This window comes from Pipra filicauda, unplaced genomic scaffold (assembly GCF_003945595.2).
Source record: "Pipra filicauda isolate LSUMZ 115617 unplaced genomic scaffold, ASM394559v2 scaffold16_size7369187_pilon, whole genome shotgun sequence".
NCBI lineage: Eukaryota > Metazoa > Chordata > Aves > Passeriformes > Pipridae > Pipra > Pipra filicauda.
The window spans coordinates 2569027-2588464 of NW_024104207.1; the positions used below are offsets into that span (position 1 = coordinate 2569027).

At 38.7% G+C, this 19438-nt stretch overlaps 1 protein-coding gene across 4 annotated transcripts; it reads right to left on the reverse strand.

Moving 5' to 3' along the window:
• Positions 1-73: 73 nt before the first annotated feature.
• On the reverse strand, positions 74-18404 carry PHF10 (PHD finger protein 10). 4 transcript variants are annotated; one of them, XM_027721419.2, is made up of 12 exons: positions 18281-18404; positions 15684-15790; positions 14944-15074; positions 14087-14164; positions 12674-12807; positions 12412-12561; positions 11158-11267; positions 9472-9625; positions 6903-7058; positions 2030-2138; positions 1566-1754; positions 74-302 (listed from the first exon to the last, which is right to left on the reverse strand). In XM_027721419.2, the coding sequence occupies exons 1-12, from the start codon at positions 18347-18349 to the stop codon at positions 217-219; spliced, it is 1473 nt and encodes a 490-aa protein (XP_027577220.1). In that variant the 5' UTR covers positions 18350-18404; the 3' UTR covers positions 74-216. The 4 variants fall into 4 exon arrangements, with proteins under 4 accessions (XP_027577220.1, XP_027577219.1, XP_027577221.1 ...); XM_027721418.2 differs by having other exon boundaries at positions 14087-14170; positions 18281-18400; XM_027721420.2 differs by lacking the exon at positions 6903-7058 and having other exon boundaries at positions 14087-14170; positions 18281-18395.
• Positions 18405-19438: the final 1034 nt, after the last annotated feature.

Genomic DNA, 19438 nt, shown 5'->3' on the forward strand with positions numbered 1-19438 from the left:
AGAGTGGAAATTTGGTTTGTCTATCTCAACATCTGACAGGACATGATTAGTGACATGTATCACAAAGAAATAATTATATAGACAAATTTAAAAGTTTATTTGGTAAAAAGAAAAAAAAAGTGGTATTGTTCCTCTAAGAGTGGTTGATTAAATAGCACCAAAGTATCACTTTAATTTGTGCATTTAAGTTTTGGAGAGCAAGTTTTTGGGGTTTTTTTAACCCTCTTTGCTGTTTTTCCCCCTTCTTCCTCCTCTTCTGGGTACAGGAGGGTCTTTCTGACAACAATCACAAATCCAGCGACCTAAGAAAAGAAAGTTATCAATTATTGGGAAACTAAGTTTGTTACTCATCTAATTATGCACCTTTCATTATTCTAATAGGTGCTTATCTATTTGCAGTACTTCCTTTAATGCAAAAAACCAGTGCATTTCTTTAAAACTAAGCATCTTTTCTATAAAGCAGCATATACAATTCATGCTCCCTTGCAGACCCCTTACATGTAACCACTGGCTACACAAATCCTTATGGACCTCAAGAAGTGTCAGCACTGCTAAGGAGGTGGTTATTAGATAAGACTTGACAAACAATGCTCAAGTTTGCCAGTTATATTTTCAGGTGAATGACTATAGTTCAAGGTTATGGGAAGTTAACCAGAGCAGAAATGAATGGCAGTTGGGGAGGCATTTAACTGTTTATATTACAACAGCTGGAATCATAAAGGCTGCCTTGGTAATTTTATAGGATTTTAGACATATGATTTATTTTGTTTACATTCTTAAGTCAGCCTGAAAGTGAAATCAACCACAGAACCTGTACTAAAGTGACAGCTAGCACCAGTGCTTCCCTAAATGGGACTGTACAGCATTTCTGAAGTACTGTCCAGGGCATACTGTCACTGCCACAGAATACTTATTCATAAACTTACTTACCATGGATTTAGTATTACATGTAAAGCAACAATAGCACCTGTTATTTTCTTTCTACAGCCTTGAGTTAGCGAGATGATATGAGTGACTGGGTAATTTAAAGGTACAGGCTGCCTGCCTGCTATAGAGGTACTTCAGTTAGAGCTTTGATGTTTAAGTAAAAAAGGGAAGGAAAGGGTTTAAAGAGGTGTTTACAAATATTGAAACTACTTTTGAATTTAGAAGCTGAAACAGCTGCACCAACAATTAATGTGAAAGCTACGCACTAGCAATATGCAGCAATACAGTCTCTTTTACAAGTTTCTTTCATTAAAAGAGGTAATTACCCTCAGTGTTCTATGGATATGGAAAAAAAAATAGTTCTGAGTGAGCCTGTTTGGTTTACGTTGTAAAAGCCCATTATATTTCCTATACAGGAATTGCCAGGTTAAACTGTGCACAACCAAATATACAGAAATAAAGCATATTAAAAAAATCAGGTCCTACAGTATGAATGCTTTCCTACAGTATTTCTTACCGCTACCCTTCACACTTGTTTTAAACTATTCTTTCAAAAGCAGTGCATGGATTAATGCTGAGAGAGAGCGCCCAGGACTCAGAGGAGGTGTGAAGGGAACAAGTAACTCTTACTTTATTACCTGAAGGGATAGCATCAAGCCCCACACAAAAAGTGTGATAACCACGGTCACATACGTCACAGAACATCATTTCTTCTTCATGGTGAGGCTGCCCACATATAATGCACGTTTTACACTCCATACATTGCCAAGGATAAGTCTTAATCATAGCAACAAGCTCCGGGGTCATATCAAGGCAAGAAGGGTGGCCTAGATTAAAACCAGTATTATTATTTTTATGTCTGAAATGAAATTTAAAATTAGTTACACTCTTTGCTTTTACCAAAGCTGAAGCTTAGCTCACCTCCTGGTGAGATCCCACAGTGTGCTAGTACATACAACATGGAAGAGAGATGGAGTCTTAATGAAGGACAGAAAAGGCAACTGAACTGTTGCTGCACATGTGTAGGACACTCAATATGTCCACAAAAAGATCTGTCAAACAAACTCCCTTAGGAATCCACTGAGTGTATGCAGATACTTACCACTGTTGTCACACTGGGAGCAGTGTATAAGAGCTTCAGCTTTTCCTTTCTTGTTGGAGTCCTTACCCTTCAGACAAATTCCACATATAGCATTTGGAATGACCTTTGGCTGGAAGGGTAGAAGAGGGCTATAAATTTATTCCAGAAGAATTTACAGATTCAACAGGAAATGTCATCTATCTCCTTAACTATTAAAATTAATAAACTGTTAGGATGTGTGAACCTTAAAACACGTGACAATAACTGACAAGCAGCGGCACTGAAAAAAAAAATCATAGATTAAGTACATAAAATTTTCCATTTGTCATACATAGTGAGTTATATATAAATCAAACTGTATCAAAATCATGTACTTGCTTCTTCCCATGAATTCATCAGCTGACATGCTCCTCAATGTAAACTAAACATGACAGGATGAAAAATTTCACTAAGTTTTTTCCAATCTAGAATACTACATTATGAACTACCATGTGGATTTCCTGTTTATGGAGGAAATTATATACAATTTACTTGCATTACATTTGTCCCTAAGTAGAGAAAATTAATTACAAAAGCAATAAACTTAATTTTTTTCTATCTAGCTTCAAATTATCTGGTTAGCTATCCCATACAGAGCTCTCTCTTTTACTATCCCTTCTTGTATCCACTCATAATCACTACAGGAAACAGAGCCTTGCATTTAACTACAGATTTACATGCATAATTTTTCTAAGTGATCATGTGGAATGTGTCTGGGTCCATGAGATCCATTTAAAGGGTAAGAGAAATAGCAGGCTGTTACAATGGGGAACATTTGTCTATATGTGTCTATTCTGTGTCCCAACTCCAGAGATACACCAACAGTTTTATCCCACTGAGGAAGAAGTACGGCATTACAAATTTCAGAAACATGGCAGTAGTTGTGTTGTTGAGCTTTGACCACTGCATAACGACATTAGTGACAAATGTAGTTTACACTTAATGCAGTGCTCACTGATGGTAAACTGACTAATGCCAGTGTTTTAAAAACAATGGTGCTGCGTAGACACAGCTAGTAGAGAGAGCTGAAGGCATATCCTCTTCTAAACAGCTTGTCAGTAAGCAAGAAGGATCCCAGTCAACTACCAAACACACATCGGGAGAAGAATGCGGTTTAAAGTAAATTTAAAAAGTGAAAACACAAATATATATATATATATATTTAAAAATAATTACTGAGATCTTTTGCAATACAACTTATCTTAAAATGTGTTTATTTCTCAAGCCAGTTTTTCCTGGCACCTAGTGAGATAATTAAAATCTTGACTCACTGTTAGAGTAGTCAGGATACAATGCTTCAAGTTTTCTGAAGTTTTCAATCTGATTTTTATGTCAAAACATGGCTACAGCCTACTTCAAATTGTCTGATCTAAAGAGTTTTATTCAAGAAAGCAAACTACCACACCAGATGTTTATAGGTAACTTCCTTCAAAAGATGACAGAGGCATTCATAGACACTTTTTTTTGCTTATTTATTTTAAAAAAGCAAAGTCAACCTGTTTTATACATAAATATAATAAAACAATAAAAGAAGTCTAACATTCACAAACATCTCTACAAAATAATAAATATAATGGAGGCAAAAACACATACAAACTCTTTTACTGTTAACTATACTATGTGTCCTACATACATACCTTTATACCCTGCTCCTCCCAACAAAAGTGGCACATGCTTAAACCTCATCAGCGTGGCAGCATTTACCCTTCTATTGTTTAGGCTATATTCTATTTTTTTTTTAATTGTGTTTCAATCTATTTCTAGGAAAACCAAGCCTTTCTAGAATAGCAAGTTCTAATCAGACTTCTAGCTTTGTATTTTTCTAGATTTGTATTTTACTGCCTTTAATATACAACAGCACACTCCCTTGGTTCTCCAGGCAAACGAAAGTGAGCACTGTACCTGTGTTAGGGTATGTGCAGTTCACACTCTGATAAACGTAACTCTCAAGATAGACATTGATGTAGATGCATTTATTAACAATGCTTCCATCTAGTCTTACTTCACTAAATTGTATTCATTAGATACTGTGCATGTTAGGGGGCATGAAAATCACAGCCTAGTAATAATGAAGTTCCAACAGTATGGAAGTATATTTACAAAAAAAAAAAGACTATTTATATTTCAAATCAGCTCAATTCTACCACCATAAATGGCTTTTAGAAATGCTATAAAAAACATCTATCAAACCTAAATGGGAAGTCACAATATCCCATTTCATTAGGAGTAAATTTTGCTTTCTATGCCCTCATCTTATTGGGATAAGGATGGGAGAGAAAACGAATGCAAGGTCAAAACAATGACTGCCTGTTCTGTAAGTTTTCACTTCCATGCTGCTGTGCTGCAGCTCTCAAAGTCAGCTTTCCAACTACACCATTCTTATAACGTGCTATTCTGAATGCAAAGCATTACATTTTCATATGCAGTGACCCAAAACGGAAGTGTTGCAAAATATAGATTCTCAATACGTTTCAGTTTTATGTGCAAAAAATCTGTACTTTTAACAGTACCCTGTGTGTGCAATTGTAGTAGTCAGTCCTGCAGCAACAAAGACTCGCTACTTGTAACATGACAAAATGTAAAACACATGCTAATTGTTCTTTGTTAAAGAACTGACAATAAAAAAGACGCCATATAAAATACAATATTTTTTTACTCAAAAATAACTCAGTGGAAATGTATGGAATCCTGTAATACTAATAATGTGGCTATTAATTGTACATATGTATGCTGATGCCATAGCAATTATCCTTCAATTTTAACTACATGTAACCAAAAAATTAACTGTTCTACAAAAATAGTCCAATATTAGAGAACAATACAGAACAAAAGTATTATAAAGACTTAGAATTCACAGGGAAAACATTTTAAATTAGTTAAGCCTTCAGCTCAAAGTGCCTTAACATTTAGGCACATACGGTAGGTATATAGTTTTCTGGTATTTTTATAGACTCACAAACAAGAATCATTGTGTCTTACCAGTTAAAACAGCTCATGTAATTTGGCTTATCGCAAGCTTTCAAACATTCCCACAAAAAAGAAAGCCAATCCTCTCACCCTTCCAACATAACATCACCACCTCTGACTTATCAGATGGCTGATGCAGGCAGGGTATGCTGACATTGCAAAGATCTGGCACTGTAAGTTTACAGCAAGACCTTGTTACTAACAGAATTGGTGATTTTGAATCAATAAATAATTGTTACATGAATCCATTTTCAAAATGCAATGCTGTATACTACCATTGCTCTTCTGCAATTAGAAGTTCAGAACTTTGATGAAAGTTCTGCTCCATTAATTCTCTCTTTATGCATTCATAAGGCCATTAAATAGACTGGACTAATTAAACACTTGAGCATCTCACAGCTAGACGAAACTTCTGTAAATCAGTGGCACACAATCTCTAATGTCAAGTTAAACAAAGCTAAAGCAAAATTTCAGGTTCCATCTTTGGATTTCATGTTCATGGGAATATGAATATGCATTCCGTGTCTACAACATCTTGCAAAGTTACATATAAAAAAATATACATATGGTAATCACAGTCTAAATCTCCATAGTTCACATATTTCTTAGTAAGTTCCTGAAAAGAGAAAATGCAACTGGAGCTTGCTGTCTGCTATGAACTTGTAAAGATAGTGTATGTAGAGAAAATTTATCAAAGCTGTCCAATTCTTGCTGGAAATTAGCTTCTTGATGTAAGTTATAGTTTATTTACTATTAACTTGGTAAATACAGATAGTAAATATTTATAAATATAAAATGCAAGCCACCAACAGCTCACTTTTGCTGAGACTGTGTCTCCGCATGTACAAACTTGTCACTGACAAAAGTGTTCCTTGTCCTGTAAGTCTCAGCAAGTATTCCCGACTGTTAAATAATCAACCCTATCTTAACGAAGTGTATTCCCTCTCTATGGGTCTATTCCTGCTCCCACATAAGTCAGTGGAAAATTCTTATTTCTCTCAGTGGAAGAGGACTAGATAATTATGTGCTTTGAAAGTGTTTCAGGATTATTCAGATCCTTTCTCAGTATGCAGAATAATAACATATAAATAATGCATGTCAATTCCCATTTCTCCTGAAAAGTATTTTTATTTTAACGTTAATCTTATTTTTACCTTAATCTTATTTTTATCTTAATTTCTGAAATTATTACACAGGAATACTGGGGATTTGGGTCTTAGGTTTGGCAATCACTGCTTGACAGCTGAAATGTCTTAACATCCTCACAAAGTTTTTAGCTTAGATAAAAGAATATGCCCACAAATGTTTCTACATAGTAAAAACTACATAAAAAGCTATTTTCCATATACTGTTACAGTGGTTATGTAGTGTTGCCTATACAACTGTAGTAAGCTTTTTGCCTTCCATGTCATACATCGTAACATCGCAGGATAAAAGGCTATATTTAAAATGAATGTCACAACAATATGTTCAGCCATACAGCTGCACTTTACAGCACTGGTCTCTTGGTGCACTGCTAACTAAACAGTAGGGAAAAAGAACGGATAGTGAATGATAGTTTTAAACTGACACATACTTTTTGACTGCTGTGTTAAGGCAGACAGAAAGATGTAGATTTCCAATGCGAAATCCACAATGGGTTTTGCTAGTGTTACTGCCTAGGAATCCAAGAAGTTAACAGAAAAGAGAGGCCACTGTACAGTTAAGGTAACAGAAAGCCCCACATGAAATACAAGCAAAAAGGAAATAAGGAAGCGAACAGAGGGAGCACACAACAGGAGAACAGCGAGTGAAGTACAGCAAGCAGAAGTTCCATATTATTGAAAAAACCAAATACTTCAGGGAGAGGCTGGTGAGTAAAGTTCAGTCAGGGGCTTTTTTCTTCTACCTTGTACCCAGGAACTGATTTGGGTAATACAGAACGTTTGGAACCATCTTTTCTTGGAGTAGCACTTTTGTCTCTTGTTTTTTGTCTTCCCTGAAAAGAATCCTCCTGGTTGTCTGTGGCGCAATCACCTTCAGATACATTGCCAGACGAATTGTCCTATAATAAAAATACCATAGCTATATTTTTTTATTTTTTGGATAGACAGACAAGTCTTTTGTATGCCCCTTAGAGCCAACTAAGGTAAGAGAAGGGTACATCATTCCTTCTGCAAAAGCATAGGGTTTATCACAATCTAGAACACCTTTGCTCACAACATTCATTATCTATTTTTTCTCATGCTAAGAGATTGGCATCAGCAACAGCAGTCCTGTTTTCCAGTTGGTCTTGGCACCAGTGTGGAGAGCACAACAGTGTAATTCTTTGAACCGTTTTCCATTAAGTCAGCAAGAAATCCATTATATGCAAGATGCTGTTTACAAAGTAAAGGGCCAGCAAAAAGTTAAAAGTGCCCTTGTCATGCATTTAAAGTGTACTACCAAACAGCACTGCCTTGAATTTAATATGTGAAGGTTTTTTTTCTGCCACCCTCATCTACTATTTTCACCAGGAGCAATCTAAATATTTAATTTGGACTGCAGCAGAAAAATGCCATCAAGAGCAAAACACATTTCCATATTTAATACAGAACCAAACAACAGGATTTACGTTGCAGTTAAAGGGTTTTTTTTTTTGAGGAATGAGGAGGCAAGAAAGAGAAGAAGAGTTTCAAAGAGGGTGAGAGATCAATGTAAGCATAATAAAGAGCAGCAGCACAAGACTTTTCTCAGAAAAGTGTTAATAAAGGCTTCCAAAAAAGCTCCAGAAGGAAGCAGCATGATTATTCACATTTATTACAATAAAACCCAAGAGGCCAAATAACAATGGTGCCCTACAGTAAAACATGCTCTATACAAACATAATAGTAATCAGCCTAAAACCAAAACAGACATCGGGCAAATGGAGGGGTATAACACCAAAGCCAATCAAACTATGTGGCAACAAGAAATGCTCTGTTTCACCATTATTTTAGGGGAAGGGTTATTTAGGACAGACCCATTAAAACACTACAGAAAAGGAAAACTGCTACCAACTTCAAACAATGGGGAGGGTGAAAAAGGAAAAAGTATAAAGCCTAGTGTAGGACTCACCAGGGAGATCTGACAGATGGTAGGTAGCCCAAAACTTAGAGGCCTGACAACAGCCACCTCCGTGTTCAACAGATGTTTTTCCTGAACTATATGCCCATCCTCAATGACTAGCAAAGAACCCCTGCTTCCACAGCCAAACCCATTTCACAGGAATCTGATTATAAATTTTGCACATTTTTCTACACTTTTCAAACTAAAGGACATTTTTCCTTTTCCATTCTGTCACTAAAAAAGACTTCTGAACTTCTATGAAAAATCAAAGGATAGTCTGCTTGGCCCAGTTACTTTTCTTTACCATTAACACGAATGACTGTCAGTGGAAACGGAAACTGGGAAAAAATGGTTAAAGACCAACTTTAAAACAGCTGGAGTGTGATTAAACCAACATTTTGAGTTGACATTTAACATGCTAAGTTTATATAATTTCTTCTAAAAAAATGCAAGCAGAAGCAGTGTATTAATAGCCCTCTCTCCTCTGTTAATCTACAAGCTGACCTCTTCCTTTCTTCTTTAGTTATGAGTATCTTTACAAAATTCCAACAAAATAAATATTTACATGGCAAAACTTAGAATTATACATACCCACCATCAAACATGTTCATCAATCAGACTAGAAACTGGTAAATGCACCTGTGACATTCCATTGCTGTTAAAATTAGGGTTAAACCTCTGGAAAGTGGTTGTCACCAACATACAAACTACGCCAATACACCAATGGTTCAGTTGCACTCAACTCATTTGAAGCTCAGCTGCTCTCGAGCATTTAAAACACTATCAAGGTAGGTATGTGGAAGTTTTCCTTAACTTTCAGCTAACGCTTAATTTTGTATTTGCCTAAGTAGAGAGAACATAAATATCTGTTTAAAGATGTATTGTTAAGCAAAAAAACCAGCACTTTTTACCCTCTTTTTAAATTGAAATAAGGTCATTGTTTCTGTACTGAGTACTTCCTGCTCCTATGTCACAAAAAGTTATGAGATTATAAACACCTCTGCTTTAGGGACAGATTCTGTGGGACTCTAAACAGCAGAATATACTGTGACCTGAACTACAGTGTTCGTTCTCTTCAGAAATGCTAGCAACAACTTCCCCTTGGGGAAAGGGGTACAATGAAGAGCTGCATTGGGAAGTTTCTTCAAGATTTCTTAAAAAAAAAAAATAAAAAAATTTGAAGAAAGGGCCTGAAATTTCAAGTATTTGTTCCACTTACTTTAAAAATGGATCAAAGTGGAAAGCTGGAGAGTAATGTGATAAATTAAAATACCAAAATTGTCCTCCTTTCATTTTGGAAATGTTGAAAGGTTCTACTAAGAAACTAGTGAAACTAACAAAAGTGAAGGGAAAGTATTATTTTGTTCAAGAATACTTTCAGCTTATCTCACCGAATTGCCTTTGGTTTTCCGTTTTTCATCACCTCGCCCTTCCTCTGCATCATCTGAATCTCCATCACTGTCCAATGCAGGCAGCTCTGGATCCAAAGGAGGTTCATATAGAGCTGTGTTTAATGGCAAGTAACGAAGTTCATCTGGAGAGTATCTAAAGTTAAATAAATAAAATTAATTAATTCACATGTACTTGATGCAAAAATTTTAAATCACGTAGTATACCAGGACATCAATAAGAAAGAGTAAGAAACACTTCTTTTTTTTTCAGGAAGGCACATAAAGATGTGAAGTTCTGAAAACACAGGAAACATACTAATTTGTCCTCCCAAATGTGATACCATCTAGTAGTTGTCTTCTTTGTAGAGCAGATATTCAGAGAACACAGGAGAGTGTATTTGCAATGTTCCATAACTGTGTAAGGGACCACGGAACCACTACGAATTTTTAACCAACCCATGCTACTATGCCAAACAGACCATACATTTTGTTTATGAATGTACAGTGCCCACATAGCATGTGTAGAGTTCTAACCCAGGGCACACGAATACATCCAAAGATAAGGAAAGAACACAGCTGTACATCTGAATTCCTTAATTATTGAAGGAGAATGGAAAAATACATATAAAAATATAATTTCAGAAGAATGCAAATATCTAATCACATTGCTTATAGCCAGATACAGCTTAACATCCATATTCTAGCCTTTTTCTTTTTAACTTAAAGACTAAGAAAAAAGTAAAAGTCGTCTTACTGCTGATGACAAGCATTGTAAGAAATAGAATACTATTCTGATGTACATTTTGAAAGGTTGTGTCTTTCACTGAGATGGATAAGCAGTTTCACTTGCAGCTTAAAAGTGCAAAATAAACATGATATAGAGTAATTTTAATTCTATTAGTTTAATAAAATTGGAGTCCTTCAAGAATGTCCTGTAGCATGCAAATTTGGGGTGGGCTGTACAAACACACACTGGAACAAGCAAGGTACTTGCAGATGAAGAGCTTCTCTAAAAAAAACCAAGCATGTACAGAATGAATACCATCTCTGTTGTACAATGGTAAGACTTCGACAAAATCGTCAAATCAGTACGTGTCTGTTCAATGGTAGCATGCCACTAGTAATATCTTAAATTTATGTAAACCGTCAAGGACACATTTTTCATGAAATGTAAAGATCCAGCTTGCAATGTCTTTCTTTCTCACAAATCCAACATCAAATTTATCCCAGAAGAACAATCAACATTTTTTTTTAAATTTAAGGGTTTCTAAAAATTTAAAAAAGGACAGCAAGACTGTCACACAGAAAACATGTGATCACAAGCCAGCACTACAACACACTTTGACACAGAAATATTAATCTTGGTACACATGCAGAAGCAGATGATAAGTAAATATGTGAGGGTGGCAGGAGTGAAATCAATGTCTCCTTTTACCATGGTAAATATTTGAGCAGGACAAATCTTAGGCACTGCAATACATCAGGGTAGACAGTACTTTTGCAGTCATTACTGACTGCTGTTGACAGAAAATGTCACACTACGCATCTTCCAAGATTAGCAAGTGTCTCAAACATAAAATTAAATCAAAACCTTACAGTAAAGACACTGAAATGTTTTCCATCTGCTACATGTAGAGAAAAGAGATAAGTGCAAGAGAATTGGCAGTTGGCATGCTTTTAAAATACCTTTTGTAGTACTCCTGGAACTGGCCGGGTATGAGAGCCACTGGATAAGGACTAACCTTTGTTCTCTCTGTAGGTAAGATTTTGTATTTTCCTTGAGGCACCTGGATAATCTGCATTGTTTAATATAAAACAATGACATTTTTGTTTCACATACAAACTGTTGAGTCTTTCTCACCAACTATTCCCCCAAATATTTCTTAACTAGTCAGTTTTATTGAACTGGGAGAGCTACCTGAGTTCTTCCATGAGAAATTCAATTCATTAAAACAGAAGAGGTCCCACTCACAAAACAGTATTATTTATTAAATCCAATCCCTAAGTATCTAGTGAACTGAATGAACATTACGTAAGACTACTTCAAACAGTGTATTAGGAAAAATAATTTTAATATTAAAATCTAGCAATTGAAACAGTAAACATTAAACTTTTGTGCGTGGCATCCTTAGTGTGAATTATCACTGTTGGCCCATACTGGTTGAAAGAACACATCCATCTAAGTCTGAAACCAGACTGCAGTGTAAAAAGTTCCATTAATAATACAAATACAAGGAAAGGAGAAGCGTACATAGAAGTCTTCCTTCCCTCAGAAGGAAATAAAATTAATTATCCACTATCTTGCCTGTAACATGAGTCAATACCAGAAAGATGTAAAATTTCCACAATAGCCTGCCATGTAATAATTTGCAGAGAAAATTTTTGCTGCCTGTATAGAAGCAGAACAGTACTGCTTCAAAATGCCAGCTATTTTTTTTTATCAGTCACAGAGGCATATAATATATGCAATACAAAAATAATGTAACATCTAATGAAAAAAAGGGCATAACACTGACGGTAACACTCTTTCAAAGAATTAATAGTTTTCTTTTTTACTTCAGGTATTGTTCTGGCAAAATTTTGGAGGTATTCCAAAGAAGAATTAGCCATTTATATAATAGCAACAGAAGCTTCTTAGTAACCTAAACAACCCTCTTAGTTTTATTCTTCTTCCATCAAAGACATAATAATAAAATAACACTGATATTTTTAGAGCTTCCTCAGACAAGTATTTTCAAGTTAAAAACGCTTTCAGATTAAATATATTTGAGATTATTTTTAGCACTATTACCCATTTAAGAGTAAAACTGTGTAAGTCTCTACATGACTGAAACAATAATCAAAAACCTTGACAGAAGTTAAAATGGTACGAAAACCAACTTTACTAAAACAAGTAAGGAGCTACCTGTTAACATTGGTAAGAAATTTAAATCTGCCTACATGAGTCTGTAAATCAAAATAGGCTCTTCTTTCTTCCATCCGCTCTCGGTTTAAATTGCTGTTGAATTCTGCAGCTTTCTTGGCAGCTTTTTTAATGTATTCTGGAACTTTACTGGCTTCTACTTTCTGTGTGTTCTGCTGCTGCATTTGCTGGAATAAAAACAATTTTATTAATCCGCATACATTTCACTATCAGTTTGAGAACAGCCTTTTCTCACTCTCAGTGTTACAGATGCGGTTCACTTATATGCTAATTACTTACAGAGTACTCTTTATAATGATCTGTTATTCGCTGACGTTCTTTCTCTTGCAGTATAACAGAATACTCAGCATGTTTGGCAGGGTATTCCTTAATCATAAGATCAATTACTTCATCGCTACGCAAAGCTGTTAGACCTAAAACAGATAAAAGCAATAATGATGCTGTCTGGCAAAAGCAACTGTAGGTTATTTATATCCCACAATAACCAACTCAAGTTTTTGAGCAGCTAAAGACAACAACCTACTTTGCCTGTACCCAATGAGCCAAGGCTCATGTCATTTCTTCCTTACAGCTACAGACCCCTTCAGATTGACTTAACCACCTACTTAGAACTCCACAGTGAGGCAGAACCTTTGTTCTAGATGGGACCTAGTAAACTGTTAGTTTCAGTTTCCAACACTGATCAAATCAACCTGCAGAAGCTTTACTGAAATTACGAGGTTTACATAACGTCTCATACAAATCAAGAAAGAATCACCATGAGGGCAATTCACAGCAGCAAACTGACTCCTGACTCCCAACTAAAACATCTTAAGTTCATAAGTCAGAACTCCTCAGTTTGCAGCCACAATGCAGAACTCTTCTTCTAGAGGTTCCAATACAACTAATCTCCAAACACAGACAATGGAACGGAATGACTTATGTTACTACCACTGGTTATAAATATAACCTTAAAAATAAGGATAGTTGACTCAGCACACATCTCTGTTGAATATATGCGACAGAATATAACATTTTACTTCTAGTAATAAAAATTAGATATGGTCTCGTCTGTATAGTCAAGTTAAAACAAACAAATACAGAGGTGGCAGGTGAGAAATAAAGGTGGTATAGCAAAGATTGTTAGTATTTAAAATGACATTACATTTACAAATTTACCCATGATATACAGAAAAAAATGTGGCAGGCATCATTTAAACTCTAACATGTCCAAGCCACATATATTAGCAGGGTAAGAAAAATATTCTTCAAGCTCTTTCAATGTAAGCCTCAATTACATCATTCCATTTCAAGTACATTAAAGTGCCTTAATATACACTCTTCTTGTCTCTAATACAGAAGTGGGACCCTTTAAGAGCTCCAACCAATGCAGCAAAACAAGACTGATGTACTTTTAATTTGAAAAATTATGGTGGTCTCTTTCTTAGGAGAAAAAGGTTCTAGAAGTTAATTTACCAGCTAGCAAAATCCCTTGTAAGTAATTAGATCCAAAATATATATTTTTTATAATAAATCTGGAATATTGATACTTCATGGCCAATTTACCAAATTAATAATAAACCGGTTTTAATTTCAGAATTTATGTTTTCAGTTGAGAGTGATGCAGTTCTTCTCTACCAAACTGAACCTTCTTTTTCTGCGTGTCATAGTTTTTATACTGTAACAAGGACTCTTAATAATTTGTTTTCTTACCTAGTGTGCATTGAGTCTCTGTGATAACATTTAGTTCTCTGAGGTAGAGTTTCTCCTTGTGAGACAGATCTCGCCTTTCTAAATCTCCAAAGAAAACAAGAAAGAGCAATAAAACTGTGTGCAGTTACTCAAACTCCTCCATAAACACTGTCAAAGTATTTTGACAATTTTGTTTCCAGGCAGCTAGTCTGTATTATACTACTACTTCAACAAATACTGTGATTTTATAAAATAATTTTAAATTTAATACACAGTGTAGGGACATGGTCAATTTTCTTGAGTACCCTGCAGTTCTGATATACAGAAAACTAAAGAAAACATATATGAATTTAGATGCAGTAATTATTAACAAGCATTAAAAGTACAGTCTTTTTAAATTTTACTATGCCTTTTAAAAATAAATTCTATGATAAAAGTTCCAGATTTAACAATTCTGAATAATGAAGGCTCAAATACTAGAACCTCCACAATTAGTTTCAAAATTCTTCCACAATGTAGGAAAGTTGCCACAATTCAGGAAACAGAATATATAGTTAAATAGTAAGAAATGACCGACAAAATACTTAAAAATAAAATTGAGGTAATTTTCAAAAGGTACTTGCTGATCTAATAATCCCCAAATCAGACTTTTTTACAAATTTTTAGTGGCAATACCAAAAAATCTTATATTATTTCAAAAACCATAGGATACACTTGCAATACACCAGTAACAATAATAAAAAGTACAACATATATAATCCAGTATGCTTTTGCTAGGTCTTTTTTTAAACAGTTGGCTCATGCTATAATCAAAGAGACATAGACTGCATCTGTTTAAAGACACAATTTTGTAGAAGAAAAACTTTAAAAATAAATACCTGGATATTTTCTTTTAAAGGAAGTTACACCCAAATATTCACTGACTTGCTCCTGTAGCATATAGTATTCTCCTGTTTCATCTGGTGGCCATTTGTATTCTATCAAATTTTCAGCAGGAAAATAACTATATCTAAATATAAGAACAATGTTAGAACAAATCACAAGAATCCTTAAGAGTAATACTTACATTTCAAAAAATTCAATAATTCCTATTTATATGTCAATAAACAGTAACTATGAAGTTGGACAAGCACTTCAGAACACTACATCTTGTTAACCCATTTCAAAGTCACTTTGTTACACCCAGTTACTTTGTTACACCCAACTTCACATACCATTCATCCAAATAACCACTTTAAATGTCCAAATAACCATTCATCAGCATGTTAAGAGACAGAACATAAAGGAAGTGATATCCATTATAGTGGAGAGGACACCAGGAAAAGAAACTACTACAGTGTCAAAATTCATTCAAGAAGCATGCAATGTTTTAAAAACATGTCAGCTATGTTTCTGATTTTGTATCGGATGCAGCACTTTTTGTAGCATTTTAAAATAAAATGCCTTAAAGTATGCCGGGAGCAAAAGGCAGCCAGCTATTAATAGAACATCGCCTCAATTCAGAAAGAAGAATGTATGAAGAATATGAAAGTAAAGAAAAAGAGCTTTACTTAAGCATATTGAACAATACAGTAAAACTTGCAATAAAAAAAGTGAGAATTGTAAAAAATGGTATTACCCAAGGTCTTGACTAGAAGTTTCACAGCTCCGAGAACTGTCCCCTGAGCCCATACGCCGTCTTTTGGATGGTTGGCTGCCATCATTGGAATTTTCTTCTGTGTCATCCTGAAATGCAAATTAAGGTAAATATTAAAAAACTAAGAGTATTCAGCAGAGGGTGTAAAACACCAAAAAATATTGCAAAGCAATCCACAATTTAAATATACCTGAACTACTGAGCTGTTCTATGTACTCTTAACAAAAAACTCATAGGACAACTTATGCAGCAAATTATTCTTTGCTATAAACCAGCTGCATAAGACATGCTGGCACAGAAGTAGAGTTAGGTGGTTCCTCAGTTGTTGCACTGGTGGACTGAACAGACAGAGCTGTAGCTCTGACCACCAATAATTCCTGATGTAAGCTATCTCTGAAACTTAATCAGACTAGCTCTCAAAAACTGCAAGTGCAGAACAAAAACACCAAACCCTTGCTGAGAGCTGATGCTTAAAAATCAGGGAAAATATAATTGAAAGCAATGCAGGAGTTTATAGGCATACTGTTAAAATTAAAGGAATGGTATACAGTTTACAAAAAGTATCATTACAGCAAGGAGCAAAGACTTGTGTTTTGTGAGGAAAAAAAAATGAAAGAAAAAACTCGACTTCATATTGCAACAGATATAGAACAAAGCTATTACAAGGGAACACTCAGAAGTTAAGTTACAGGTGTACAGATTTCAGGAGACCTATATAAAGAAAGGGAATGAAGGGTGAAGAAGAGAAAAAAGGACCAAAACAAAACACAGAGTTCTGTAAAATCTAGAAGACCAGTGACTCAGTTGATCTTGAATTTTTCACTGCTTTGTTGTCCAATAATGCTATACAATTCCTACCTGCATCATCAACAACTCTCAAAGCATTTAGTGACCAACCCTGTCTGATCAAAACTGAGATAGAAAAAGCAGAGAACTCCAAGTAAATTGCCTATTGTAACAGGTAGTAGAGTCAAGAACAAGACAGTTTTTTAAAGTAGTTGAATCGCTAAAGTGGAGCAGCGTGAAAGAATCGCATTTTATAACTTCCATGAAAAGTTTAAGCAAGAAGAATTAACCTGTCAGAAATAAATGGATAAAGCCCAATTATACTTACTTAATAATGCCAAGAATGATTATTAGGTTTATGTTTGCTAATGTCTTTCATTCTAGTAGGCTTTACATATCATAGGACTTGAAATATCAATTTAGAAATGTTCCAGCAAATGAGAATACATTACTTTGGTTATGTAACATTTCACAATGCTATAATCAAGACAGGCCATCCTATATTTTTGGTTTATTTCTCATTTTTCTCAATTCTTCACAAATTTTCTTTCCTGTTAAGGAGTAAGAAGAATATCTTTCACACAATAATAAAAAGTGGAAAGCAAAATATAATTAAACTGTTTTCTTAATGCAGCCATCCTTAAAGAATTAGGCATGCAGCATCTCCACTCGTATTACTAGTAACGCCATTTCCTAGCATTGCTGTATAAACTCAGGTAGACAAACCAAGCAGCAGTCCCCAATCAAAACAATACTGCGCTATTTTTTGACACAGCTATGTCTCATCAGCAGTTCATCCCTACTTCCCACACAGAATACTAATGCACTCCAAACATTCTGAACTGCTAGGCAGGACCAAAGCAATGCTCTACTATACCAAAACCACCAAGAGACTTCAAAACATCTTTAAAAGATAGATCTCAACCTGACAGTTTGGTGGAAGTGCCTCATATCAATTTCTACTTTCACTTCGTAATTTTTGTTTTATTAAATCTTGTAGTGTTAAAACAACGAGTACTCATACCACAGTAGAGATGAATGTCCTCCGCTTACAATTTTGCTTACTTATTTGATAAAACTTCAGCAAATTTAATCACACAAGCTCATGAGTAAGTTTGTTGCAGAGGACTTAGCAGAAGTGAAAACACTGGCAGTGCGATCTAAGACACGCTGCTGTTCAACGACTCCTACTGTTCAAAAAAAAAAAAAAAAGAAAAGAAAAAAAAAGGGTATAGTTCTGTAGCTTTCTTTACACGACAAGTCAAACGCTGCCAATAAAACGCCTAAAATTTCCTTAGGAAAGGTGACGTTCCGAACTCCCGGTAAGTCTATTAATTATAAGATCGACGTAACGATCCTTTATTACTCGATTGGGAAGCCTGAACTACCCGAGATGTGTTTCAAAGAGCGATGTGTTTCGATCTGCGTCGCGAGCACTCGGCGCCACAAGTGCCCGCGGTTCCTGGGACGCGCCGGTGCAGCCCGGCGTGGCCAACGCGGAACTGCCCGCGGCCGAACCCAAACTTTCCCGGCTGCGGCGCTACCGCGCCGCCCCCGGAAAGGCGCCGAAGGACTTTTCGGAAGCAGGGCGGCCCCGGGCACCCAGCCCCGGACCCGCGCCCTCAGCCGAACTTCGGGCGCGGGAGGCCGCCCGGCTCCCCCGGCGGGTGTGAGGCGAGCCCGGGGCGGGCGGGTAGGAGGGGGTTCAGCGCCCAGGCGGGGGAGCCGCGCGAGGCCTCCCGTCGAGGCGGCTGTAGCGCCGCAGCCCCACGGCCGCCGCCGCCCGCTCTCACCTTGAGGGACTGCGCGCCGGGCGTGGCGGGGTCGCTGTCGCAGAGGCGCGGGGACAGCACGGCCGCCATGGCCGCCGCCGGCTGGGCCAGAAGCAGCGCCGCCGCCGCCGCGCGACCGGGCCTCGCGCCGCGCCCGCCGGCCCCGCCCCCCCGCGCCCTGCGGGGGGCGACAGCGGCCCCTACCGGCCAGCGCGCGCACGGACGCGGCGGCTCCTGCTCCGCCCCCCTCCGGGCAGCCCGCGGCGACCCCGGCCCGCGCCGCCGGACCGGCACCCGGGCCGGACCGGCGCCGCCGCGCGGGACCGTCGCCGGGCACCCGCCGCCGCCGCCGCCGCCGCTGCTGCCGCCGCCACGCCCTCCTCCTCCTGCTCCTGCCGCCGCCGCTCGGGCGGCCGCGCGGCCCGGCCGCGAGCGCGAAGCCGAGCCGCCGCGGTAGCGCTTGGGCAGCAGCGCGGGGCGGAGGGGCAGCATCGCCCCGGGGGGGTGGTCAGCGCTGAGCGCGGGAGCTGGCACCCAGGAGGGCCGGGCTGCTCCGCTCCGCCGCCAGGCTCCCGTCTCCGGGAACGTCAGCCGGGGACGAGCTACGTTTGTGAACCATCAGCCCCCGCAGGAGGGGGGTACGGGGGGCGGGGGGCGCACTCGGAGGAGCCGCCACGAGCGCGCTCGCCCCTGCGAGGAGGGAGGGCGGGCGCGTGCGGCCGTTCCCCGCCGCTGCGCGGTCGTGCCGAGGCGGCTGCGCGCGGGGCAGCGCCGCGCCCCGCTCCCGGTCCCGCTCTCGCCGGAGGTGAAGCACAGCCCTCCCTCCTCGCCACCGGGAAAGACCCTCGTCCCCCCAGCGCGGGGGCCGGGGCGGCGCGCGCGCCCGCCCGCCCGCGCGCAGCCGGGCCCCGTGGGCGCGCACGGCCCCCACGCCGGCGAACAAAGCGCACGGCCGCGCCCCGGCCCGGCGCCGCCCCCGCACACTGGCTCCCCCGCACCGCGGGTGGGCGCCCACCCCAGGCCGGTCACCGCCCCTCGCGGCGCGCCCGTGCGCGGCTCCAAACGCGCTCGGACCCAAGCTGGGCCAAGCGGCAGGTGAGAAGAGCACGGCCGCCCCGTCCGCGTTTGTTCTCAGCTCCCAGCGACACAACTGACACGGAGGAGGCACCAACCCTCGAT